The sequence below is a fragment of the Manis javanica genome, chromosome 10 (genome assembly GCF_040802235.1).
Source record: "Manis javanica isolate MJ-LG chromosome 10, MJ_LKY, whole genome shotgun sequence".
Taxonomy (NCBI): Eukaryota; Metazoa; Chordata; class Mammalia; order Pholidota; family Manidae; genus Manis; species Manis javanica.
The window spans coordinates 18,446,475-18,473,980 of record NC_133165.1 but is presented as its reverse complement, the minus strand read 5'-3'; the positions used below and the strand labels follow the sequence as shown (position 1 = coordinate 18,473,980).

Here is a 27,506-nt window from a genome sequence, read left to right as displayed (position 1 = left end):
ATGTACATCAGAGCACCTAAATATATGAAGCAAACATTGGCAGAGCTAAGGGGAGAAATATAACAACATAATAACAGTAGGAGATTTCAATACCACACTGGCAATACACATTCTTCTTAAGTGCACATGAAACATCTTCTAGGACAGACCATTTGTTGGGCCCTTATATATAAATCTCAATAAATTTAGAAAGATAAAGTTCTGAGAACCTTTCTTCTCTGTAACAGGATGAAGTTAGAAATCAGCAACAAAAGGAGAAATGGAAAATTCACAAAATTATGAAAATTAAACCAAACACTTTGAAACAACCAATGGATCGAAGAAAAAATCACAAAGAAAATTAGAAAATACAGTCAAAATGAAAACAATATAACTAAAACTTGTGGGATGCAGCAAAAGTGTTCTATAGAGGAAATTTTTAACTATAAATGCTTGCAGTAAACAAAAAATATCTCAAATTAACAACATAACTTTACAATTTAAGGAACTATAAAAAGAGAAACACACTATATGCAAATCTAGGAGAAGGAAGAAATAATAAAAATCAAAGCAGAAATAAAGGAAGTAGAGAATAGCAAAACAATAGAGAAAAATCAGTGAAACAAAAAGTTTTTTTTGAAGATTGACAAAATTGACGAACCTTTAGCTAGATGGAAGGAAAAGACTCAAATTATTGTTAGAAATCAAAGTGGGGGCCTATATGACCACCAATTCTAATGGACATAAAAAATATTGTAAGTACTGTGAACACACATTTGTTAACCTAAATGAAACAGGCAAATACCTAGAAACACAAAACCTACCAAAACAAATAATGACAAATAGGAAATCTGAGTAGCCCTTTAACTAGTAAGGACATTGAATAAGTAATAAAACATCCCCCAAGAAGGAAAAGCCATTGGCCTGTTGTCTTCACTGGAGAATTCTGCAAAACTTTTAAAGAAGTACTAATATTAGTCCTTAATTTTTCCAAATAACTGAACAGTTGGGGACACTTCTAAACTCATTCTATTAGACCAAAGTCAAAATCTAAGAAAATTACAGACCAATATCCCTTTTGAACATTGATGCAAAAACTCCTCCAAAAAACCCCACAAAAAACAAAAACAATAACAGATTTCAGCAGAATATTAAAAGGATTATACACCATGACTAAATGTGATTTATCCGTGGAATGCAAGGGTGCTTCAGCATACAGAAGACAATATAATATGCCACATCAGCATAATGAAGAAAAAAGAACCTACATAATCATCTTACTTGACGCAGAAAGAGCATTTGAAAAAAAATTCAACACCTTTTTATGATAAAAACACTCAATAAACTAGGACTAGAAGGAAACTAACTCAACATCATAAAAGCCGTAAAAGCCATGTATGGAAAACCCACAGCAAGCATCATACTCAGTTGTAAAAGAGTGAAAAGTTTTCCTCTGAGATCAGGAACAAAGTAGGGATGCCCACTTTCACCACTTCTATTCAACATAAGACTGGAAATATTAGCTAGAGCACTTAGGCAAGAAAAAGAAATAAAAGACATATAAATTGTAAAGGAAGAAGCAAAATTATCTGTTTGCAGATGATATCTTGTATTTAGAAAACCTTAAAGATTCCACAAAAAATGTTAGAGCTAATAAATGTATTTGGCAAAGTAGCAGGACACAAAGTCAACACACACCAAAAATAAACTTATATTCATGAACAAAGAGCAATCTGAAAAGGCAATAATGAAAAAACTTTACTTATAGTACTATCAAAAGAAATACTTGGGGATTAATTTACCAAGTACTGAAAGACTTTTACAATGAAAACTATAAATCTTGTTGAATGAAATTAAAGACGACATACGTAAATGGAAGCACATTCCATATTCATGGATTGCAAGACAATATTGTTAAAATGTCAATACTACTAAAAGCAATCTACAGATTCAATGTAATTGCTATCAAATCCCAATGGCATTCTTTGTGGAAATAGAAAATCCTATGTTAAAATTCATATAGAATCTCAAGGGACTCCCCAGATAGCCAAAATAATCTTTAAAAAGAACAAAACTGGAGGATTCTCACTTCTTGATTTCAAACTTACTGTAAATCCTCAATAATCAAAACAGTGTGGTGTGGGATAAAGACAGATATATAGACTAATAGGATAGAATAGAGAGCACAGAAATAAATCCTCACATAAATGGTCAAATTATTTGTGAAAAGATGCCAAGACCATTTAGTGATGAAAGGACAGTCGTTTCAGCAAATGGTGCTGAGAAAAGTGGACATCCACAGGAAAAGAATAAAATTGGACCCTTGTTTAACACCATATACAAATATTAACTCAGAATGGACCAAGGATCTAAATGTAAGGCCTAAAACACTATAACTCTTAGAAGAAACCATAGAACAAAAGCTTCATTACACTGAATTTGCAATGATTTTTTAGATATGACAACCAAAGGTGAAGGTAACTAAAATAAAAATAGACAAATTGGGCTTTATAAAAAAAAATCAAGTTGTGCATCAAAAGACATTATAAACAGTGAAAAAGCAATCCACAGAAGGGGAGAAAACATTTTCAAATTATATATCTGATAAAGGATTAATATATCTATATATTAAAGGATTAATATCTATATATGCATTAATACCTACAATTAATATTAATATACAGATTTCTAATTTCTAAAACTTAACAAAACAACAGGACTAAAAAATGGACAAAGCACTTGAATAGACATTTTTCCAAAGAAATATGAAAGGTCAAAAAGCACATGAAAGGATGCTTAACATCACTAATTGTTAGGGAAATGCAAATCAAAAGCACAGTGAGATTATCACTTTACATCCATTAGGATGGTTACTATTAAAAATATAACAAAAAACTGAAAAATAGAAACAACAGATCTTGGCAAGGCTGGGGAAAAGTTGGAACTCTTGTGTGCTCTTGGTGGGAATGTAAGATGGTATAGCCATTGCAGAAAACTGTGGAGGTTTCTCAAAAAATTAAAAACCAAATTACTATATGATACTGCAATTCCACTTCTGGGTACATATCCAAAATGATTGAAAGCAGGGTCTCAAAGAGATATCCATATATTCATGTTCATAGCAGTGTTATTCAGAATAGCTAAAACATGGAAGCAACCCAATTGTCTATTAATGGATGAATAAACAAAATATGATATATACATACCATAGATTATTATTCAGCCTTTACTAGAAAGGAAATTCTTCAATACGCTACAACACGGATAAACTTTGAGGATGTTATGCAAAGTTAAATAAACCAGCTATAGAAAGGCATGTATTGTACGATTCCACTTACAAAAGGACTTAGAGTAAGCAAAATCGTGAAGACAGAAAGTAAAATGGTAGTTGCTGAGGTCTGGGGGCTGGGAGGATGCCGAGTTACTGTTACCAGGCACAGAGTTTCAGTTTTACAAGGTGAAAAGAATTCTGTGGATGGGTGGTGGTGATGGTGGCACAACACTGTGAATGTATTTAATACCACTGAACTGTACATTTAAAAATGGTTAAAATGGTAAATTTTGTTATATATATTTTATCACAATAAAGGCAAAAATGATGGGGGTTATTGACAGGAGATACATGCCAGCCTGCAGGAGCTTCTAGAAATCAAATGTGAAGCAATTGGAACAAGAAAATAAATAATGCAAACAGTGAAGTATAACCCAAAATAAAGCAAATATCCACACAGATATAATGAGCTGGATATGAGAATCATGGGGAGGAGACAGCCTTTCGCTGTGAAATAATCCCACCACGCCCTTTCTCAAGCCCTCTAAGCATGTTAGGGAGGCCTGCGTATTTTTAGTGATTTGGTTTAAACATTTGTATAAAAGAGAAGGGCAGCTTCTGCCATGGGAGTCTTATCTGATGCCTTTATCTGATTAATCTGCCACTAAAGAAATGAAATAACAAGGAAGTGTGGGCATAGGAAATTAAGTGTTTTAGAGTCAGAGGTGAGTCCCTGGATATGTAAGATGGGAAATAAAAAGATGAGGAGCCAAAGAGCCTGAGCTGGGGTGCAGGGCTCAGAACTCGGCCACGAGCGAACATCTTGAAAGAAGATGTGTGACTTAAAGATTTACATAGAAAAAATTGGGGTTTGCAATTGAAGACCTGCCCTTTCCCTGGATAGCCACAAACAAGCCATTCTGGGTCAGAGAATCAGAGACACCTAGAGGTCCTTTAGGCTTCTACAGAGGAAGAACCTGCAGACTAGATGGAAGTGACTGAATTAAATCATAACTATTCGCTGATATTGTTAATCATTGTACAGTGGTTTGTTATTTCTAAAGGGTTTTCTAGCAAGATAAGGGATGGGAAAATACCTTGAAAATTAGAACGTTATATACAAAAGTGGTGAAGAAGTTTCAAAAATCAGTTCTGCCACTTCGTCTCTGAGGTAGGTCTTTGACTGCTTTCCTTTCACTCGCCCAGCAAATACTCTCCAAAGGTTCACTGTTCCTGAAGGAGAGTAAAGTGGTGAAAGACACACTTTTAACTCAGATCAATCTGCCTGCTCCCACTATTTATTACCTATAAGACCTTTGGTAGGTTATTTCATCTTCATATGCCTGTTTCCTTCTATAAAATCGCAGTAACGGAAGTCCCCAGTTCACAGGTTTGCGGAGAGGAGTTAATGAGATGGCCTTTAGCTCAGAGCATGGCTGGTAGGAGATACTGTGTATGTCCACTGTTGGTACACCCTGCAGTCCGTCTGGAAGGATGAGCCCCACTCTGCATCACCACCCACAGCAGCAGCACCGGTCCTTCTATAGGGTCACCTCAGCAGGGTGAGCACCACACGGAACTCATGTTCCTTCCTTGGGCCCACTGCATGTTTCTGGTTCAGGAAGAATGGTACTCTGTACAAGCATACCAAGGATTTGTCTTTATTGAGATGATAAAGAGTGTTTCTGTACAACTGCTCAATAAGTCGAATAAGAAATTGCCCCTATGAAAGGCCAGAGAAAGAAAATATATATAGTACCTTAAACTAATATAGTTCATTTTTTTGTTAATCAAAAATGGTACTCTACTGTGTGAGTTTATGTGGCTGAAATCATTTATGTAAACATAACATTTATATTTTAATATATTTTCAGGAGTAGGCAAATATTCCTACAGTGTTTCTTGTTTGCAATTTAAGGCAATAAGATATACTGACCATTGGAACCAGTAGTTTCTTCCAGAGAATACCATCAAGGTCACCTGTTTGTGGCTGCTCTTGGTTTACTCTAGTTTAAAATTGTATCATGTTAGCTGATCTTTATAACTTGACTCTCACAGCTAAAGCTGTGCCATTTAATGAGGAAAGTGATAGCTTCATTTTTCATGAATGGATGCAAATCTTTGCATAAGTTAAGAGGGTGCATTCCTGTTCCCCAAACAAACCTAAACCATTTCTTCTGCTCTGTGCCTATACTGGAAGCTTTTCCCTCTTTTCTACCTTTCTGAGTCAGTAGTTGCAATATGGAATGCATTAACCATGTTTAGGGAAAAGGTAATTCTTATAAAAGTGCAAAGTGATGTGGCTTGTGGAAATTGAGAATGCATGTTTTGCCTAATGACAAAACAAAAACAAAACCCCAAGAAAGTAAAACCACAATGCCACCCTGAGCACCTTGCACCCCAGCACTCACTCTCTTATGTTCACATTCCTGCTCAGTTACCCTGTCACTTTTTTTCTCTTTTAGTATCAATATACAGTCACATGAGCAACATTGTGGTTACTAGATTCCCCCCATTATCAAGTCCCCACCACATACCCCATTACAGTCACTGTCCATCAGTGTAGTAAAATGATATAGAGTCACTACTTTTCTTCTCTGTGCTATACTGCCTTCCCCACGCTCCTCCCCCCCACATTATGTGTGCTAATTGTGATGCTCCTTATTCCCCTTTTCCCTCCCTTCCCACCTATCCTCTCCAGTCCCTTCCCCTTTGGGAACTGTTAGTCCATTCTTGGGTTCTGTGAGTCTGCTGCTGTTTTGTTCCTTCAGTTTTTGCTTTGTTCTTATGCTCCACAGATTAGTGAAATCATTTGGTACTTGTCTTTCTCTGCCTGGCTTATTTCACTGAGCATAATACCCTCTAGCTCCATCCATGTTGCTGCAAGTGGTAGAATTTGTTTCTTTCTTCTGGCTGAATAGTATTCCATTGTGTATATGTACCACATCTTCTTTATCCATTCATCTACTGATGGACATTTAGGTTGCTTCCATTTCTTGGCTATTGTAAATAGTGCTGCGATAAACATAGGGGTGCATATGTCTCTTTCAAACTGGGCTGCTGCATTCTTAGGGTAAATTCCTAGGAATTATATTCCTGGGTCAAATGGTATTTCTGTTTTGAGTTTTTTGAGGAACCTCCATACTGCTTTCCACAATAGTTGAACTAATTTACATTCCCACCAGCAGTGTAAGAGGGTTCCCTTTTCTCTGCATCCTCACCAGCATTTGTTCTTAGTCTTCTGGATGGTGGCCATCTAACTGGTGTGAGGTGATATCTGATTGTGGTTTTAGTTTGCATTTTCCTGATAATTAACGATGTGGGGCATCTGTTCATGTGTGTTGGCCATCTGAATTTCTTCTTTGGAGAAGTGTCTAGTCATATCCTTCACCCATTTTTAATAGGGTTATTTGCTTTTTGGTTGTTGAAGTGACTTACATGTCATTTTATAAACCCTGTTCTATGTCTTTTTCTTTCTTTTAGAGTAAGCTGAGGACCTATCATGTCTCACAAACACTTCCCCAGGGTCCTTTCTCATTTGCAACTATGCTACAAAAATTTAAATACAACAATTTTACCAAAACTATCACTGATGCAGATAATTGATATCAGGATCATCATGACATTTTCAAAAGTCTTTGTTTTCTAAAATATATTTGAGAAAATGTCATTTAATTGTGCCCTTATAAAGCAATGTAAAGTTAATGCCTGGCATTTAGTAGGCACTCAGTGCATATTCACTGAATGAAGAAATACCTAACTTGCTTTTATGAATAATAAGGCCATTTGTAATTAACACATTCATCACTTGTAAACAAATTACATGCAGCTGAAATGCTTTGAAGCAGCTAGTTCTTTTTGAAGAACTATTATGCAACTGATTTGCTCTGAAATCCTTTTCAAAACTCATATTAAGGAAAAATTAAGTGCAATGTAATTCTAATTTCTGCAATATAAATTCTGCATTACATGGATAGTTTAATGCTGATTCATGAATTTTAAATACTCTATTCCCCCCTTACTAAAGGGTCTTTTTGTTCAGTATCTATTATATGAGGTTTTTAGAAAGAAAAGTGTAGTGTAATCCTTTACAAAAGAACTATTACATTTCCATGATTGGCTAATGTGGTTCCTTCCTTCCTCCCTTCCTGCTTCCTTTCTTAGCTCTGCAAAATGTAACCCACATACTGTGATAATGTACTACTGAAGAATAAAAATAAGATAGTCTTAACTGTCACTTAAGTAACTCATTCTCTAGAGGGGTACTAAGTGATAGTGAATATTTCTCATTTGACTATGTTTTATATTTCTCAAGATGTTTATACTCAATGTATCATGTTTATACATCAGAGTGCACCTTTGTGTCTCATTTTTATGATGTGAGACTTAATGTTTATGAGCATATAAAAATGAATTACTAGTAATTATTGAAAACTTTTCCGTAATCAGATTAGGACTCATTGTGAAGCTTTAGTCCACTTAGAAACTGATCAACTGCAGAAAACATACCACACATCCCCCCGAGGGCCCTTCCTTATACCCCCTGAGGACCCTTCCTTACATCCCCCCAAGGGCCTTTCCTTACATCCCCCCCCACCCCCGAGAGCCGTTCCTTACACCCCCCTGAGGATCCATACTCAGATGATGTGTAGGTTGAAATGTACTGATCAAGATAGTGAAGGACCTTGGCTGAGAAAGTGGCAGACACAGTAAGCAATGTATAAAAATCTCAAGACATTAAAGTTAGAAGGATCCTTAGAGACTGTGTATTTCATCCTTTTATTTTGAAAGTCAGGAAATTAAATGGAAACCATGATTATTTTTTTAAAACTTCTAAATCTAAATTTAGGAAGTCCAAATTGTTTCCTTTAATATGTTCTGAGAAAGTTTTTCTTTTCAGTATTGTATAGGTTCAATAATATTGCCTAACATCTCCCTATTCCCTTCTCCCCAGCTTCAGTAACTCAGAACAAAAATCATTTATTTCCTTGTTAATAGGTCAGCTATGCCCCAGTTAGGCTCTACTGGGGTTGGCGTCATTCTGCGGGTTGGATTTTGGTCTCCTCCATACATTTCTCCTTCCTTTATGGGCCAGTGGCTCCCCGAGGCACACTCTTCTCATGGAAGATCACAGCAAGGCCAGAAGGCAGGCCAATTTAAAACCTCTGCTTGCATAAATTCACTCTCATTCTTTTAGGCAAAGCAACTCACAGGGACAAATCTTGTGTCACTGGGACAGGAGAGATGAGAGAAAATGTACTAAAAACAGTCCCATTTATCTTGTCATCTGTAATGCCAAGATTTCTGGATTGTTTAGGATAAAGGTAATCTGTAACGAAAAGAGTACTATTGTTCAAACAATATCGAGGATTATATTTCAGTTTTGTAACTCTAAACTGAGGGAGGGTGATGTTCCCGGGCCCGCGTGAGGTTCTCCCCAAGAGCCCAGTTCCATCCATTCATTGCTTCATCATCCCATAGGGTGGTGTCCTTGCCGCGTGGCTGAAGCATCCGAACAGCACATTATACTCCAGCCCATGGGAAAGGAAGAAGAGAGAAAACTGCCTTATGAGCAATTTCCTTTTGAGATTGTTAATTGAAAGTGGCCTGTGGCATTTCTGCTTGCAGTCCAGTGGCCGTGGCATCACCACATGGCAAGCCCTTGCTGCTGAGTAAACTGGTCATTGTAGTCTCTCACTTCGAGGCCGTGTATGTATTCTAGAACCTTGAGGATAACTGGAGAATAGGTATTGGGTGACAATTAGCAGTGTCTGCTCTCAGGCTAATTTGAACTAATCATACATTATTATCAGGAAATGAGCATGGGTACGGAAAGTGATAAATGCTCCCTTCCCTCAGGGGGAACTATGCTCATAGATGACAGACTTCTGCAGCAAGATAACTAGAAAAACTTAGAAAACTTTCCTTAGCTCACCAGTTCTCAGTATATTCATTTTTATGATTACCTGCTGATGAAATGATATTTGCTGTTGCAACAAGAAACAGACGTGTGTCTCAAATCTCCCTTCGGGGAGCCTCCATGTACAGACTAGACTAAATGTAAGAACCTGATCAAATAAAAAGTTTGATTAAAATTACATGATGAGGCAGTGCATTTTTGAAAGTGTACATCATAATTTTATCCTCATAACGTGTACCATATCATCTGGGTTGTGACCCGAGTTATTGGAAATATTGTCTGTGTTTTTTTTGTCTTCTCTTCAGCGTTTAGAAACTCCATTTCAGAACTATTCCTGAAGATTGAATTGATGTCAGCCAGGAAACTATAATTTCCTGTCATTTGGCCTTGAATTATTGCATTGAGTTTTCAGGCAATAAACGCATTTAGCTAAAAGTTGTAAGCTTTTTTTTTCCTACTTATCATTAGTACCTAAGAATATGAATGTTTTATAATGTTCCATCTCCATTACACATACAGTTATTGGCTCACAATGATATTCAACTCTCCCTGAGTCCTTTTATCTTGAACTAATCAAGTCCAAACTTCCTGCTGAAAACCCATGTATGTTCTTTTAAATGTGGGCTGCAGAGCCAATTTATCTGATAAAGCAAATAACCCACCATTTCCAGACTGCAGAAATGAAGCGGAGCAGCCCTGTTGCAATGAACATAATGTGTTTCCCTGCTGTTTTTATTTCTCCTGTGTATCTCAAGTAGAGAGGGTGAAATTTTACAAGAACTTAGTTTGTGAGGCATGGTGCAAGGCAGGTTTTATTTATTTTTTAATACTTTTCCTAAACACTTGGTATACTGAAGAAAAACTTGTTTTGTCTTATATAATTGAGTTGCAGTTTTCTGAAAACTAACCCACAAAATTTTACGTTATGTTAGTGTTGACTTTCTTGTTGTCAATTCTCTATAATACCACAAAAAGGGATAATGTGTGGGGGTATTTATAGGGCACCCAGTCACACAAAGACTCTGTTTAATTGTGTGTGGCTGAAGCAGGTGGAGATTAAAGGCTTCCTGGGGGCAACCTGATGGAACCCAACTCCTCGGCTGAAGGGACAAGCTGGGGACTCGGCGTAGGGAGTTGGGGCAGGACAGAGCCCCATGCACCTTTTCTCTTCTTGACCCTAGGACAATCTGACACACAGGAGACTCTAGAAAAATATGTTACTGGAGGAAGGATCCCAAGGAAGAGGCCACCTTCTTAAGGTGAGGGACTTGAGCCAGCACCATGCTCAAGCCAGGCACGTTCCAAAGCTGCTCCGTGCGGTGACCGTGACTGTCACTGGGATATGTAGGGACAATTTATCCTGTTTTGGTTTGCACCCAAGTACAGCGAAACATTTATCATCTTCACCCAGGTCCCCAGTAAATGCCACCAGAGCTCTCCTGTTGATGCAGCCACCAAAACGGGCCCGCCCCTCCGGCACGTGGTCAAGCGCACTCACCGGGCAGTCTTGTCCCTGCAGGAAACCACTTGCTGCAGCCCCATGGTTGGTTGGGTGGTTGATGGGTTTGGCTGTCATAAATACATCTACATTCTGTGAGTTCTCACTTTTGTTGTTAACATTTCCTATTTTTATTGTAAACTATTTTAAGTGTTAAGAAAAGCAGAGTGAATAATAGTGATTAGCTTCCGTGTATTCGATATCCAGCTTTGCTATATTTTACCATTTTCCTCTAGAAATTTCTTACAGACATGGAATACAGCATCATTATTAAAGTTCCCTTTGTCATGCTTCACAACCACATTTCCATATCCTTGCCTCTGAAAAAAATGTGTCCTGATTTTGGATTTATTACTTCTTACAGGTTTTTATGCTTTTAACATACTGATATGTATTTCTAAGTGGTGTTTGGTATTTCTTTGTGTGTTTTTAAACTTCTTGTAAATGGCATCACACTTTATTCTTGGGCAGTTTCCTTACACGATACTTAATTATGCTGTCAAGTTTTGTCCATGTGTATATGTAAAGCTTTAATTCATTCATTTGAAATGCTATAAACCATGTCTTTATACAAATATATGCTATAGTTTACTGATCTGAAATTCTGATGCTAGATATTTAGAATATTTCTAATATTTTATCAGTGCCAAGGATGCGATAATGAACATTCTCATACACGTCTTGTAGAGTACGGATTTCTTCCTAGGAATTCAGTTGATGTGTCCGAGGTCTACTGACGTTTAATTTTACCAGACTTGTGGTGCTTGCCCTGCAGCAACAGAGCAGCAATAGTTCACGAAAGCTTTAGTATTAACACATCTTTTGCACCGTTGCTATGGTAACATTAAAAATTTTTAACACTCTATTAGGTGGGACATAGTGTCTTTTTGAAACATTTGTATTTCCGTAGTTACTCTTTTTATGCTGATTATCCATCCGTGTTTCTTCTTGTGTGATTGTCTGTTCATATACTTTACTCCTTTTTTACTGGATTATTTGTGGTTTTTTGGAAGGAATTCCATTTTTAGGATGTATACACATTTATACATGTATGTATACTATAAATACATTTTCCCAGTCCCTGTGTTATATGCTCACTTTTCTTTGTAATGCTGGCTATAGTCAGTTTTACCAATCTCTTTATTAGAGTTTGTATTTTTTATGTATTCTGTAAGAAATATTTTTTTGCTAGCCTTACTTTTTCCCATGTGGAAAACCAGTTGTTTCAGAATCATTTTTTTTACCTGTCGGTTCTTTCCTCATTAGATTGCATATGAATAGTCTTTATGTGGCTGTATCTGAACTATATATTCGTTCCAGTAATCTAGTTAGCTTTCCCTTTGTCCATTACCTTTCTATTTTAAATATCATTCTTTTATATAAATTTTGATATCTTTGTAAGCATGCATTTTTCAAAACTGTTTTGCCTAGTCTCATCCCTTTGTTCCTCCATATGAATTTAATAGTCAGCTTTTTAAGGTACATGATAAAGTTACATATTGAAATTTTGATTGGAACTGAGTTGAATTTATGGAATAATTGGAACACAACTGACATCTTTATGATATTGAATCTTTCTACCATAAATAGATCTCCCCATTTATATAGATACTTTTTATGTTTTCAACTAAAAAAAAGATCTTTATATGTAAAGATCTTAATATATTTTTCTAGTTTCATCTCTAAGGACCTTATATTTTATGTTTCTCTTACTAATAAAATTTGTTTTAAAAATTTATTTTCTGTTTTTATTGTCACTGATATAAAGGCATGTATTTTGATGGTATTTTGTAAATAATAGCCTTGTTTATCACTTCTAAATAATTTGTTTATAAACTTTCTCAAACTAGTCAATGATATTATATGCAAATAATTTTCTTATCCTTACATCTCATCATCTCATTGATTTGTCTTGCTATAGTGAAGTGTCTATAGTATAATGGTTGTTGAAATAATAATAGTAGGCATCTTTATCTTATTCCTGACTTTTAAGAGCTTCACACATGAGATTATACTTTTGCTATGTTTTTCTGCATTTATAAGTAATAGTAATGTTTTAAAATTTCATGTAAATGGTATCATTTTCTATATATTCTTCTGATAAATCACCATTAAGTATGATATTCTCTGCTGTTGCTACTTGGCTTCCTCATATTCCAATTTTTTTAATTTTTCTTTCTATATTTAGATCATGAATAGGTACTGGTATTGATTAAATTTTTTTTACATTTTTTTTGTAGCAGTTATACTATTCCAGTTATGCTGTAATGTTTTCATAGCAGTAGAGTCTTTTATTATATGGGATTGCAGTCTTGGGTCTGGGACACATTGGCAGGAGGGCAAGTGGTACTTGGGGCCCCCAGGGCCCTCTCCTACTGAAGCAGTTTCTTAACCCTTTCCATTTGGGCCTGGGTCTTTTTCTTTTGCACTTTAGAATCACTGATAAAACCACACAGAGATTTAACAATTCAATACCAGAATTCAAAGAGTAAACTGACCATTTCACCTCTGACTAATACTTAAAATTCCAAAAGAAATTTCCAGTAATTTTTTAATAGTTTCTGGATCTGTGATTTGTTACTCTGTCAACAGTCTGGCCACAGTTTGCATTCTCTTTGACTTGAATTGAGGTCACAAAGCCTGGGAAAAATATGTGAAATAAAGTGAGTCTTTTTATTTTCTTCACTTCTAAACATGAAGAATCCAGAAAATCTGATTTAGTCTAAGGCATTCAGGATGATTAAAAATCCCCATGTTGAGTTCGCTTCGTTTTGGTCTATTACATGAACTGGGACATGTAGGCACAACCATCCTCTCCACAGAGTGAAAGAAAGGAATGGACTACTGTGAGTTACGACTACATAGGTGAGTCCTCCAGATTTAATGTTATGAAAAGGAAGAAAGAAATGAGTACACTTTGTATGACTACCTAATATGAAGTTTGAAGAACAGAGAAAACTGATCTATGGTATTAAAATAGAGTAGTGGTAACCTTTAGGACTATTACAGGAGAGGGGGAATGAGGGAGTCTTCTGGAATTTGGGAAATTTTCTGTATCGTCATTTGGGTGGTGGTTACCTGAGGGGTCATAGGCAGTACACTTAAGATTTTTGAACTTTATCATATGCATGTGACACCTCAATTAAAAAGAGTATGGCTAAAAGAAGTTCAGAAAGGACTCATTATCCTTTCTAAACTATATGTATGTTTTTGGTAGAATGAGACAATTCGGGCACAACCTTTTCAGGTTTATAGGAAATTGTTGGTTAGGGTATGTATATGTGTGTGTCTATGCTTCACCTATGTTTTCTTCTGATTCTCATGAATCACTTAGTGAATGATTACCAGCTTCTAGGTCTTATGTCACCTTGGGTGTTCTAAGAAAGCATATAGAGGCTGAAAATCTAGTCAGGAGAGGAGCAATAGGTAAGTGTGATGGTCTGGGGAAGCATATAAATGCTCCTAGGCTGCTGGGGAAAAAGCAGCTGACTTGGCTAGAGTGGAGTTGAGGGCATAGAGAAAGTGAAGCCTTCAGAGAAGAAATGGAGTTGAGAGTTTTTAGGGTTAAGTAGGAATTTGCCAAGTGGATTGTGAGGCACTTATGGCTATGTTAGTGCTCTAGGAGTGAAAGAACATGTACTCAGGAACTCTAAGCTCTTTGGTATAACTGCAACAATGTAGAGGAGCTGGCAGGTGGTCATATGAAGTTGGACAGTTAAAAAGGGATCATGATGGGTAGAGTGTTGAATGACACACAAAGGAATTTTGATTTTGATTTTCTTTTTGGTTTTAGCTGTAGGGAACAACTGAGGAATTTTAATTGAGTGTTATGATCATTTGCATTTTTTTGTGTTAATTTTACCTAGTACCTGTGATGGTGTGGGTGCTCCCCCTGGAGTCTGCCCTGATGTTTTTCTCAGTCTGTGTAACTTCTATGAATTGATCTCCTTAGCCTGATGACTTCTGAAAACAAATTTCTATTCCAAACTTAGCTCCTGTTTCTTCAATCTTCCCTGAATTTTTTCTTTGTCCCTAGATGCAAATTTGGGTTATTTCATGTTTTTGCTCTCTTTTAGGTAATGTAAGTTTTGTGATCACTTTAGGTCACAAAAAAATTTCAATTCACTAAATGTTTGTTCTAATATATTTATAAACGTATTTATTTCACCCAAGCAAGACTGGGTGCCAGTGCCCCTCCTACCACACCTCTGCTGTTTGGAAAGGGCCCTCTTTTTCCCCTTGTCACCCTCTCACTAGGGTTTCGTAGGGAGATGGTTCCCTACACCTGCAGCCAAAAAGGAAGGTAAGAGAGGAGATGGTTGCAAGTAGAAACTTTCTGTTGGCTGATACTGTTTTAAATGGCTTCATTCTCAAGGTCTGTGGGATGTTTAAAACTGACTTGCGATTATTTGCCTGACATTTCAGTGTTGGGTCCCTCTGATCTGCCCTCCTTTGACCTGGTAATGAACTCTCCCTGAGCTGGACACATCAGCTCTCTCCTTAGCTTCTCATCTAAGCAGCACCTGAGTTTCCTCCTGAAGTCCCCCTACCCTGGAAAGTTACTCTTTTGAGCAGAATCCCTTTTGTAAATGAATTTAGGCAAATATTCCTACCACAAATTCTGCTTCTAATGCCTCAGATTTGTACATTTTTGATCTGCAATCTAGAAGACTACAGTCTACCTCTCAGGTGATCACTACCCTGCTACACAGGCCACTTACCTGTTCAGATACTGGGCTTCTGTGTCCCCTCCACTGCAGGGCACATGGGCCAGGCTCTCTAAACAGCCCCCTTAAAATCCCTGCCAGAGGGCTGAGCTGGGAAGTGGCACATACCCCAGTCACTCAAAAATCCTTTCACAATCTCACTTTCTTGAATGAAAAAATTCAAGCATGAGTGAGGGACTTGTAGGTAAGTCTGAATAATATGGAAACCTTCTCTTAAGCTATAGAAAAATGAAGCTATACCTTATGCATGAAGTGATTGAATTTCACTACCAAACCCAGGGAGGGTGACAGAGAATTAACATGACATGTTGGCAATTGTCTTCATATGAGAGCATAACTGTTTGGAATCATTTTAATACATAGAAATCCACTCTTTCTGTCAGCTCTTTAGAGTTTTCTTACGAATGGTTTTCATTCCACAAAAGTCACAATAAATCATATTATATTCTTTATGCATTTAAAATAAACTGAAACCACATTCAAATTAAGTTTTTATCTGCCTTTTATCCATTAATTGATTCCCTCCACATGGAATTGCCTTTTATCATTGGTGTTAAATTCATCGGTATTCTAAGGTTTTGATGTTGGATGAAGTTGAAAAGGGTGTAATCATACTTTTAGTTTATTTATGTCTGACTCCTCACTGCACTGTCATCTCTATGGAGAGGAGGGCTAGATTTGAAATTTGGCTATTGGGGCACTGTACTGTGTCGAGTACATATTAGGCATCTGGTGCTGTATGTCTTTTAGATATCTTTTAGTACTGTAAGGGAAGGTGGAGAAATTTGAGTAATTTAGAGCATTCATGATGCTTTTATAAATATTATTTCATATTAATATAAATGAACATGTATAAACTGTATGGTTGAAAGACTGTGGAAACTCATTACTCTAAAGAATGAAGAGAGATATTGGAGGTCAGGAGATGAATTGAATACACTTTCTGACATTTGTTAAGCCATGTGTTAGTACTCTTGACATTATTCCCAGGAAAAATTCTATGCCATAATCAAGCAGCTGGTTCTTAACCTTAAGAATGAATAATGCCCACTATTAACAAGTTTCATCAGCCTAACTGAGATACATGTTGTTTATTGGAGAAACCATTCATTAGAATACTAAAGACATAAATGTATCTGAATATTTCTTAGCTATTTTTTTTAAAGTAAGCATATTAGACATCAAGAAAACTGCCCAGAATTTAAATTTACAGCCCAATAAATTGCTACAAGGCTAACATCTGTGTAATACCCACCCAGGTCAAAAAATGGAATATTGATAACAAACTCTTTCCTTCCTCACAAAAGGTACCCACTGTTCTGACTTGGAATCCATAGTTGAGTTTTACACATATTTTGAACTTTATATAAATGGAATGATCCAGTATATATTCTTTTGGTTTGGACCAAAGAATGTATATTGGACCAAAGAATTACATAAAATCTATTCTTTGGATTCTTAATATTTCTGAAATTCATCCACATTAATATGTGTGTCTGTACTTTGTTCATCTTACTTAACGGTTAGTTAGCTCTTGTATAAATATACCGCAAGTTATGTATTCTAAATGTTGATGGACTTTTGTGTTGTTCTGTTTTCCTTTGGCCATTCTGAAGAAAGTACATTTCTAGTGATGCACATATTCATATTTTTGAAGAGTTGAAGCCTTTGAAGAGTGTTCGTGCTGGACCATACATAATGTTTATCTTCAAAATTCGTAGAACCAAACTTTTCTGCTTACTTGGACCAGCAGTGTTCTTGTTGTTCCATGTCTTTGCCAACAGTTGATATTTTCATTTTTTGGGATCCATTTAGGAGCTGAGAAATAAGACGGACTCATCATGGTTTACATTAGCATTTTCCTGTTAGTAACATGTTCACTGTTTCATTTATTTACTTGTTGGTGTATATCCTCTTTTTTTTTCTTCAGTCTTTATTTTTAAACAATTTCAGATTCCATGAAATGGCAGGGGAAAGAAAAAGTGCAAGGAAGTCTTGTATACCCTTCACCTAGTTTCCTCAGTGGTAACATCTTGCATAATTGTGCAGTATTGAAGTCAGGGACCTGACATGGTACAATCCACAGAGTTTATTCATATTTCACCAGTCTTACATGAACTCCTTTGTGTGTGTAGTGCTCCACACAATTTTATCCTATGTGTGGATTCATGTAATTTCTTCTGCAATCAAGATGCAACATTTTGCTATTACCACCAGCCTTCTTGTACTGTCCCTTTGAGACTTAACCCTCTCTCCTCATCTCTAACTTAGAGCAGCCACTAATCCGGTCTCAATCTCTATTATTTTTTTGGAGCACTCATTCAAGTGTTTTTTTCTGTTGCCTGTCTTTTCTTGATTTTTGAATGTTTTTATATGTAGTTATATGCATTATGTATAACAAGTACCAAGAGTTGGAGTTAAGTTTTCTTAACTGATGTAACCTGATGAATAAAGTTCTTGATTTTTATGTAACCTTAGTTATGTGTTTTATTTTCTTTAGTTTTTTTTGTCTCTGGCTTAAGAAATGTTCCCTCCCTTCAGACCATGAAAGTATTCTCTTAAAAGCCTCATGTTGTGTTTTTACCTGTGATCTGTGATCCCCCTGGAATTGATTATTGGTGTGAAGCACAGGCCAATTTTTTTTTTTCACATGGATATTCAACTGACCAGAATTCTTTATTGGAAAGACTTTTCCCTCATTACCTTGCAATTCCATCTTTGTAATAAATCAGGTGACCATATGTATTAAGAGTCTCTCTCTGGGCTTTCTATATTCCATTGGCATATTTGTCTGTCTTTACACCAGTTATACACCATTTTATTTACTGTTGGTTTATAATATTTTTTAACATCTGGTAGAGCAAATAGTAGCAACATGTTCTTCATAAATGTCTTGGATTTTCATGGTCTTTTGCATTCCATATATATTTTGGAAACATCTTCTCAAGTTATTAAAAAAGAAAACAGAATTTTGATTAGTAATGCACTGAATCTATAAATTTTTTAGGCATGAACTGTCATTTCTATAGTACTGAATCTTATAGTCTATGAATATGGCATAACCCTCTATTTATTTAGATCTTAATTTTTTGATGATCTATTATTGCTTTATCATAAAGTTTTTAACATCTTTTAAGAGATTTATTCCAAGATATTTGGTATTTTTAATGCCACTGTAATACTATCTTTTCAAAGTTTCATTTTCTCAATATCTGTTGCTGTTATAAAGAAATATAAAAAATGTCATATATTGACTTTATATCCAGGAAACTTGCTAAACCCACTTTTTCTAGTATTGTATTTCTGGATTCTTTAATATTTCCTGTATGCATCATCATGACATTTACATAAAATAACAGTTTTATTTCTCCCTTTCCAAATGTTTATTATACTGTTTGGCTGCATCCTCTCCTCCCTCCCTCTCTGTTGGTCTCTCATATATTTCTTGTTGCACAACATGGGTAGGACTTTAAGTACAAAATTGAATAGGAGTCATTAGGAGGTATTCATATGCTGTCCCAGGCAAATGGAAAGTCTTTAACTTTTCACCAATAAGCATGTTTGTGAATACACTTTATCAGATAAAGAAGGTTATGGAAGTCTCTTTCTATTGCTTATTTACCAAGAGGTTTTTCTTTTTGTCATGAATCAATGTTTAATTCATCAAATTATATTTCTGCACCAGTAGAGATGAGTATATCATTTTTCTTCCTCATTTTCTTAACGTGGTGAATTGCACTGATTGATTTTCAAATCTCAAACCAATCTTTTATTTCTGGCATAATACTCACTTGGAATTGATGTATGATTCATTTTATAAATTGCTGGATTCAGTTTGCTAGTGTTCCTTTAGGATTTTTACTTCTTATGTCTATCAGTGAGATTGGCTTATAACTTTCTGGATTTTAGCAAGCATCTTTTGTTTGCTTTACAGTCTTTTATCTCCTGTGCAAAGTGCTTCTCGTGGGATTTGCTGTCTTAGATAATGATATCATCATCCATATGCTTATGTACCCTTAAACCACACACCCACACTACATCAAATCAATCACCGAATCAGTCAGCTCCACCTTTTAAATTCCATAGTCACTCAGTGTCGTTATTCTTTCCATCCCGTCAGCTCTACATGAGTCGAGATGCTCGTGTCTCCTTCTCTGATCGCCCTCTCTTAGTGGCCCCACTGAGCTTCTTCCTCCATAAGTGTTGCTCCCTCCCATCAGTTTTCCATATTGCAGTTAAGATGAACTTTTAAAGTCACAAATTCTATGATGCTACATTCTTTCTTAAAAGTTTTCAGCCACTCTTCATTGAATTTCTTTAAGCTCCTCAAATGGGCCATGTTTTCTCTCATGTCAAAACCTCTGCCTGTGCTGTTGCCTTTGCTGGTAACAGTCACATTAGTACACAGACCAAAAACACCCATGTGGCAGATCAGAGGCCCTGAAGGAGCAAGGTTCAGGCAAAAGATTGGCTAGACCGGAAACAGTTAATGGAGGAAGTACAAAAGGCAGTGCAGGAGCTGAAGTTTCAAGCTTTCTCTGTTTCATCATTTATTTTATGCTTGGCCTGGCCTGGTGCATTTTGTGGGACCTGGAGGTGAGTTCTTCAAGGGAGCTTGCCCTGGTCGACCTTTGTGCTCGCTTCTGGATGGCACAGTTTATGGGTCACATGGAAAGTTCTTACATCGTCAGGTGGTGAGGAATGGTTGAAGGTGCCAGGGATGGTTCACCTGGCCAACGCAATACTTGAAGAACTGTCCGGTAAAAAGGGGAATTAAAAATATTTGTGTACATTGATGAATGCAAGGATATAAATAATTAAAATGTACAGAAATACTGAGGAATGCCAACTTTATCTTCAGATTAGGAAGAACTATCTAAAGTCTAGAACTGCCTCAGTATGGAAAGAGCTGCCTCCTGAGATACTCAGTTTCCTCTTGTGTAATGTATTCAAGCCGTGCCTGGCCAGCTACATAAAGGAAATTTATATATTAGGGCAGGGGTTCTCAAACTTTATCCAATTAAATCACAGTCTCTGGGGATGTGACACAGAGTCAGTAGTTTTTGAAGCTTCCTAGGTGATTCCAAAACACAACATATTTGGGAAGCCCTACATTAGAGGGAGGTTTCAATTTCTCTGTGGTTTCCTGAGTCAGAAGTATCTAGAAGATAAGAAAAAATACAGATTTCCAAACACTGCCTCGTGGCTTCTAAATTAGCGGGGTTAGGTGAACTGAAGGAATCTGTCTGATTAAGATTACTCCCAGGCATTTCAGTTTTCCAGCAGGGATTAGAAACCACTGGATTATATGATCCTTTTTAAATAGAGTGCATTGTGCATTCATAATCCAGCAAGGCATTGGCAAACTCTCTTATGCTGTACTTGTGGACAAATACATAATAAAAATTGAGACAACTATACCTAACACAAAGAGTGAGTTTTGAATTCAAAGGTATCTGAATTCAAATTCTAGTTTTGTTATTTACTACTTATTTGCTAACAAAAGTTTACTTATTCTCTCAATCTCCTCATCTTGAAATGGAGTAATAATAACCATTTTATAGATTCATTTTGAATTTTAAATAGAATTATGTATGGAGAGTGTCATTCTAATATAGTGTCTAGTTATATTGGGCTCTTTTCTAAATAATGCAGTTCTTTGCTGAAATTAATGGGTGGAATCATGGAGCATATACACATGGCTGATGAGTGTATGTACATTTCCTGCTGATTTTTAGCTTTGATGTTCTGGAAATCCTGGTTTTAATATTCTGTTTTGGCTTAGGTGTTATAATTGGTATTTTAAAGATGGTAGGGATAAAAATAATGCCTTTCACTTGCTATTACGTTCATGTGAAATATAAACCATGCCTAACATTTTTTCTAAATAGGATATTTAAGATAAGAAGTTTTAATTAATTGTACTATAAGTGGTAGGGGAGAATTAACTGTGTGCTTTTTTTATCACAGGTTTACAGGAATTATTTATGAAAATGGAAAACTGTGAAGAAAGAAAAAGATAGCAGTTGGAGTTAAAATTCCTGGATGAATATTTTGCTTTTGAGGTGTCAGCATTTAAAAACGATATGCTGATTTGGAAAGTCCCAGGAGTAAATTGCAAAATTCATTTTTTTCCATTCAATCAATGGATTTTTTAATCCTTCCTTGGAGTTGATGGAGAGAGGTGTTGTGTGACGGGAACGCGGCATGCCGGGGTTCTCCCGGTGACTGTGTCTTGGATTAGTTTCGTGCTTTCGTGAAGAGATTCCATTCTGAAGGGTAAGATCTGATGGGATGGATTTGTCTTCAGAGATGAACAGACATGGGAAGAATCCAGTGAGTCACAAGCTAGAAGATCAGAAGAAGGTAATGCAAATCAATTTCCTTTTGCTTGGGCCTCTTAGTTTATGCTTATAGAGAATTTTGTAAATTGGAAATGAATGTGCTTTAGGAGATAAAACAATCAATTATTTCATGGAAATAAATCCTGCCTGATAGCCAAATGTTGCTATGGGTCTGGAATTCATTACCAGTTGGTGGTTTTGTTTCTTTTAAGTCTCCTGAATTCATCCACGCAGTGGGTTGGCAAAGGATTCCATTGTGTTCTCTCTTGACTTCATCCTCGTGGCCTGTTGGGCTGACCTCATGTGAATGGTGTTCTGAGATCCAGGGTGAGGGGTGGGTCGTGGGGTGTCTCTGGAAACGGGGAGGTCCGAGCTCTCCTAGAAGAGAACACCTGCTTTGCTTCTATTAGCAGAGGCATGGTTGCAGTTGAAGTGCTCCAGTTCTATGTTGTTGGGGCAGAAGCCTTCTCGTTTTTACAGCTGGCCTGGAGAGTGTTGAGGCAACTTTGTGCTTTGGTTTGACTCTTCCAAGTGTGTTGTTGAGGGAACTAATGGAAAATATCAAAAGAGGATTGTGCTAATATATTTTTTTAAGGGTTTAGAGAGCTCCTGAGTAAGAAGCTGGGAATTGAATGTCAAGGGTTGCATTTAAACCACATTTTTTTAAACCTTTTTAGAAACTCTTACCTCCTAAACTGCTGCATTGTAGTGAGAACCATCTAGACAGCACTTATCAGAAGGGTCAGAGAGGGTGCCCAGGAGAGAAAGCCCACTCATAATAAGATTATCTTTGGGGTGTTTTCATTGACTCCATTAGCACAGGAGAGGAGTGTGGGGACCCAGTGGCCAAGGAACAAAAGAAAGGAATAAAGAGAGAAGGGAAAGGAGATTTTTAGTTAGACCTGTGTCTGAGGGGCATGATTAAGGTTTGCTTTGGTATCTGTCTTAAAAATTTGTTTACTAGTCACTTTGTACCCTCAGGAAACAACTAACTCTTTCACAATTTTAGAGGTAAGAAGTTTAGAAGAGGCTGTACAGAGTCAACAATAGCTTATTAATTTTTCTGACATGATGACCACTGCCATTAGAATGGCAGCTACAGTGATTCCTCTGCATCAATCCAGGCAGAAATGGGTGGATTATTTATGCCCAGTTTGGTTCATTCATTGGGTTTATCTGCAGTGTAAGTAAATCTTGGAAAATACTAGATACTGTAAAATCCAACATGCCTGGAATCAATTTTCAATTTAGTGTGGATATAAATTTCTGAACAAACAAGTGTATTACCAAGAATGCTATTGGTGTTGCGAATGGTAAGTGTTTTTTGTTTGTTTGTTTTCCCTACCAGCACTAAGGGTGTTAATCCAGGTAAGAAGGCAAGCTAAGTTTCCATCTAACGTGTGCTCTGCAATTTCTTAACTACTGAGGGGCCATTTAATCATTGTTCTCTATCCACCTTTTAAAAATGTCCTTACCTCTGATAGTACTTTGCCTACTGTAATGGGTGAGAGAAGAGGGAGGTGAGTAATCAGTGAGCAGTTAACATTACAGGGTTCTAATTTTTGACAGAAGTTCTGCTCTTCTGGCAGAAAAGAAAAGTACTTCTGTACTTGCTGTCCTTTCTATTCCTGAACAAGAGGTAGTTTCTGCAAACACAGAAGAGAGATTGCAAGCTGAACAATAGAATGAATTCTGAAGGTCACTCTGAAAATTCCTCGTGTGGAACTTTAAACAATGATCTGTAATGATGCTTAGTTTCCCAGGCCAATCCACAAAGGACTGTTCAGCTCGAAAAGAACAGTAATAGAGTTTATACAAAATATGGAAAGCCATGATTCTGTGGGAAAGTTAAAAAGACCAGTTTGGTTTTCTTGGACAAGAGGCCCCTCATTTCACTGTAGCCCCATTTTCTGGTTGGTGGGGAGATGGTGGAAGAAGGAGCATTTCCAATGAGTAGTATTAACATGGAAAGTGGTGGTGTAATGATTTCCTGGTCACTCAGTTGGTGTGGGCAGTCAATGAATAAGCCAGAGATTAAGATACTGATTGATCAGTTGATCAATGCTTATTGTTCAGATTTATTGTGTATCAGCTGCAATGCCTAGTCTCAATGACAGCTTTGGGAGTTTGTATTAAGGAGAAAAATGAAATGTAGCATCATAAATCTTTGTATAGGAAGCTCTGGATACAGTCCTGCCATCATGCAATTGCCAGTAGAGATTATAAAGTCATAGAGGTAATTACTTCAAGTGTTTGTACTCCATGATGAATTTAACAGACACGATGTTCCACATCAGTAAAATAAAATGCATTTATTCTAACTCACAACTTAATCCAAAGGTGAAGCATCTTTTTGGTATTACTGAAAAGTGAGTTCTTTTCTCAAGCGTTTGTTATATTGTAAACATTCAAAGCAATGCATATTGAATTGGCTTCAATATAGTCTACTTTGGAGACACTGCAAGACTGATTTCTTTGTTCAGTCTACAATCAGCTCATTAGCTTTTGTTTTTTGTAATCATTGTGCTCTGCTTCTAAGTAGAAACTCTTAGGATACTGAGCTTGTGAGTTTGTGAGTATCTGTTCTGTTGCAGTGAGTAGGTGAGTATCACGGAAGGGGTAATTTATAGAGTGCTTACTATACACCGGGTGCATGCATGGTCCCTTCCTACTTATTAAGAAAGTACCTTCCTACAGAGATAAAAGCTGCTTTTTACCTCCTTAAGAGATTTGGCTCTGCAAAAATAATGATCGGCTCTTCAGAGTATACTAAAAAAAAAATGTATAGGTTATTGTTTAAAATTAAAGAGCTCAAAAGTATATGTGACTTTTTGGGCTTCTTTTAAATACTGCTGCATCTCCTTACTAAATCTGAACAGAGGAAATCATCTGAAAGTTAAAAAGTATCATATCCATAAGTCCTCTCTGAAGTGTTCTTCATCACAGATGAACCAAAGATGTGGATCTTAGGGGAGGTGAGAATGCTTGGATTAGTACAGGGTAGGTGGAATTCAGTTGCCTTTTTGATTTCTGTGATTTTTATTAGTATAACTTTCAGTTAGTATTGGCACATAATGTGGCTCTTGGCAAACAGCTTCTGGAATGTTCTGCATTAGAAATTTATCATGGCATCTCAAAGCTCCTGAATGCTGTAATGAGGTGTTTTATTTTTGAAAACTTGACCTTTTGACCCCCTTGTTTTCTCACTGATGTCAGTGAGGTTGGTATATTGCTTTTTCACATATTTTATTGCTTTGTAGGATTTTTTTTTGCAAAAGCTCCCAGACTCGTGAAAGCCCAATAGGTGCAAATGTCACTTCTATACAATTAGTTGTGACCTTGAACTGAAAAGCAGAGCTCAGTGGATTTTTCTGTCAGTCTATTTGCAGCAGTTTGCAGTTCAGACAGCCCTGGGACACTGCTTTACCGCTCCATGATTATTTGTGTAGTAAACCAAAGCATTTGTCATAGCCAGTAATTTACTAGGTACTGCTAAAAAGAGTAGCAGGATACACATTTTGAAATTAATGGCAATGATATGCAATAAATACTGACTTGTTGGAATGATTTTGTTTCTCTATTCTCTAAACCAGAAAGGGATGAGCAATATTACTGCATATATGCTGAGATACTTACTTTTATGGAAATGTCATCTCAATTTTCACTTCCTAAAAATCATGTGTTTTACATGTTCATTAGTCAGCATTTTCACACTGCCAGGCAAAAAGCTCAGGATAAGTTCCAACATACATCTTTCTAAGAGATGGCAATTATTTCTCAAGTGACACACACTGGATGTAGTGAATGAGTATTTGGAGCGTGGAAAAATCATGTAAAATGAAATAAATGATTGTATGAATTAATATAAAAGGGGATGCTGATCTGGAGAAAGTGTGTTATTTAAAGGGAGCTTCTGTGATACCGTGGACTTAAAATCAAGTTTAAATGGGGGGTTAGAGAAAGGATCATCTGCAGGGGACAGCAAGCACTTCAGCAGTCTATTCACACAGACTAGTTCTGTTGTTTTACTTGACATTAAACAGAAGTGCAGTCCAGCTGTGTACCCGTGTACAACTGTGTTAGACAGTCTACTAATTTCACTGAAAGCTTTACCTACTGAAGATAGTCAATACCTTACACAGCAAACATTCTTTGTCAATTTAAAGCTAGCCCAGTTGTTCTTTTACTATTTTTTAGTGTGCTGACTCTTTTCATTTAGACTGCATTTGTTACATTTTCTTGCAGTGATGGTAAAATAGCATCATGTAGGTCTCAAGAAGTGTATTGAAATTATTCTCACAGGTGTTGGAGACCACTGGAAATGATTTATGTTGGAAAATGATTAAAGATGTCATCTTAAGATAAAATATGAAGATAGGTCACTGAAGAAGAGAAGGCTTAGAATAGGTCCAGCCTTTTGTTCCTTGATCTTCTTGAAGGATTGACTCATTAAATGGTGCTTGATTTTTTATAAATTGGCCTGACTTCTTTTTTGTTAGTCTGTACAAGATACGTTAAAAGGTCCAGGAGGGAGGATGGGGTTTCTGAAACAAAACTGCATCATTTATTGATCATCTGATCCTGAAGCATGACTGCTAATATGAGTGGAATGTCTGGGGATTTCAACAAAATTGGTTAGTCATTCAGTTGCCGATCATCCAAACTTTTAACTTTTGAAATACATCGAGCAGCCATTTGGCAATGTTGTTATACAAATCTGGAATACATGTGCAGACAAAAATATGAATGTCTCATTCGCAAAGACACTAGAACTGGAATTGCGGCATGCAGTGGCGCCGGTTAAGACTGGCCCTAATTTTTCTTTCTGCTCCATTGTCTCTTAAAAACAAGGTGCTGCGAAGAGCCACTTTGCCTGGAGCTCTCTAAGGACGAATCAGATAAGGTGGGCGCTTTGTTTGCTCAGCAGGGATCCTAGGAACTTCTCTCTCAGGTCTAACCTTGGCTAGAAACTCCTTTAAAACTTCCCCTGTCATATCATAGGTGGTCATCCAATAGGCTTCTGAAGGTTGTATGGCCACTTGCCTATTTTACTCGGCAGCATACATTTTCAATGTACACAACCTTGGGATAACAGGAAGAACTGGAAATAGATGAAAGTGAATACTATATGCCATGCTTATGGTTCTCCTCCTTTGTTCTAAATTAGATCACGTTTCTTTTTCCTGATTGGTGTATTTAAAATGTCAACAGGTATAATGACCACATAATCTTCATGTAGATAAATAGGCAAAATAGACAGGCTTGAGATAAGTAATACTTGAGTTATGTGATATGGGTTTCGAACATTTTGAAGGCAGAATTATCTGTAAGTTGTTATTGTTATTGTCATTAATTATGACCTCAATAATAATGATTACTAGCATATAATTAATAAGTTTAGTACAGTTTAATTTCTGCTTCTCCTTAAGTCCCTTTCTTTGTCTTGATATTAACCTGTGAGTTCTTGTGATGTTTATCATTTCATAAAGGAATGACTGAGACAAATTATTTTCTTCTGAAATACATTGAAAAAATATATACATACACAATGCAGAAAATTTGGAATACACTAATACACCAGTTTGCTCTCATCTTTTTATATATACATCACTATGTTTTTATATTTTTATATCTAGTATATATGTATATGTATATATGTGCATGTGTGTGTGTATATATATATATATATATGTATGTATATATAAACTTTTTAAAGAAAATATCATAGTTTGTGGCCTGTATTAAATGGCCAGTCATATCTCTGTCA

The 27,506-nt window shown here is 36.5% G+C and overlaps 1 protein-coding gene across 1 annotated transcript in view; it reads left to right on the top strand.

Moving 5' to 3' along the window:
- LOC140843704 (uncharacterized) overlaps positions 1–27,235 on the top strand; it is a 235,008-nt gene extending 207,773 nt beyond the window's left edge. The window contains exon 4 of the mRNA XM_073214157.1: positions 21,366–27,235. Coding sequence (XP_073070258.1) covers positions 21,366–21,386 — 21 coding nt within the window. The 3' untranslated portion in view covers positions 21,387–27,235. The remainder of the gene's footprint in view (positions 1–21,365) is intronic.
- Positions 27,236–27,506: the final 271 nt, after the last annotated feature.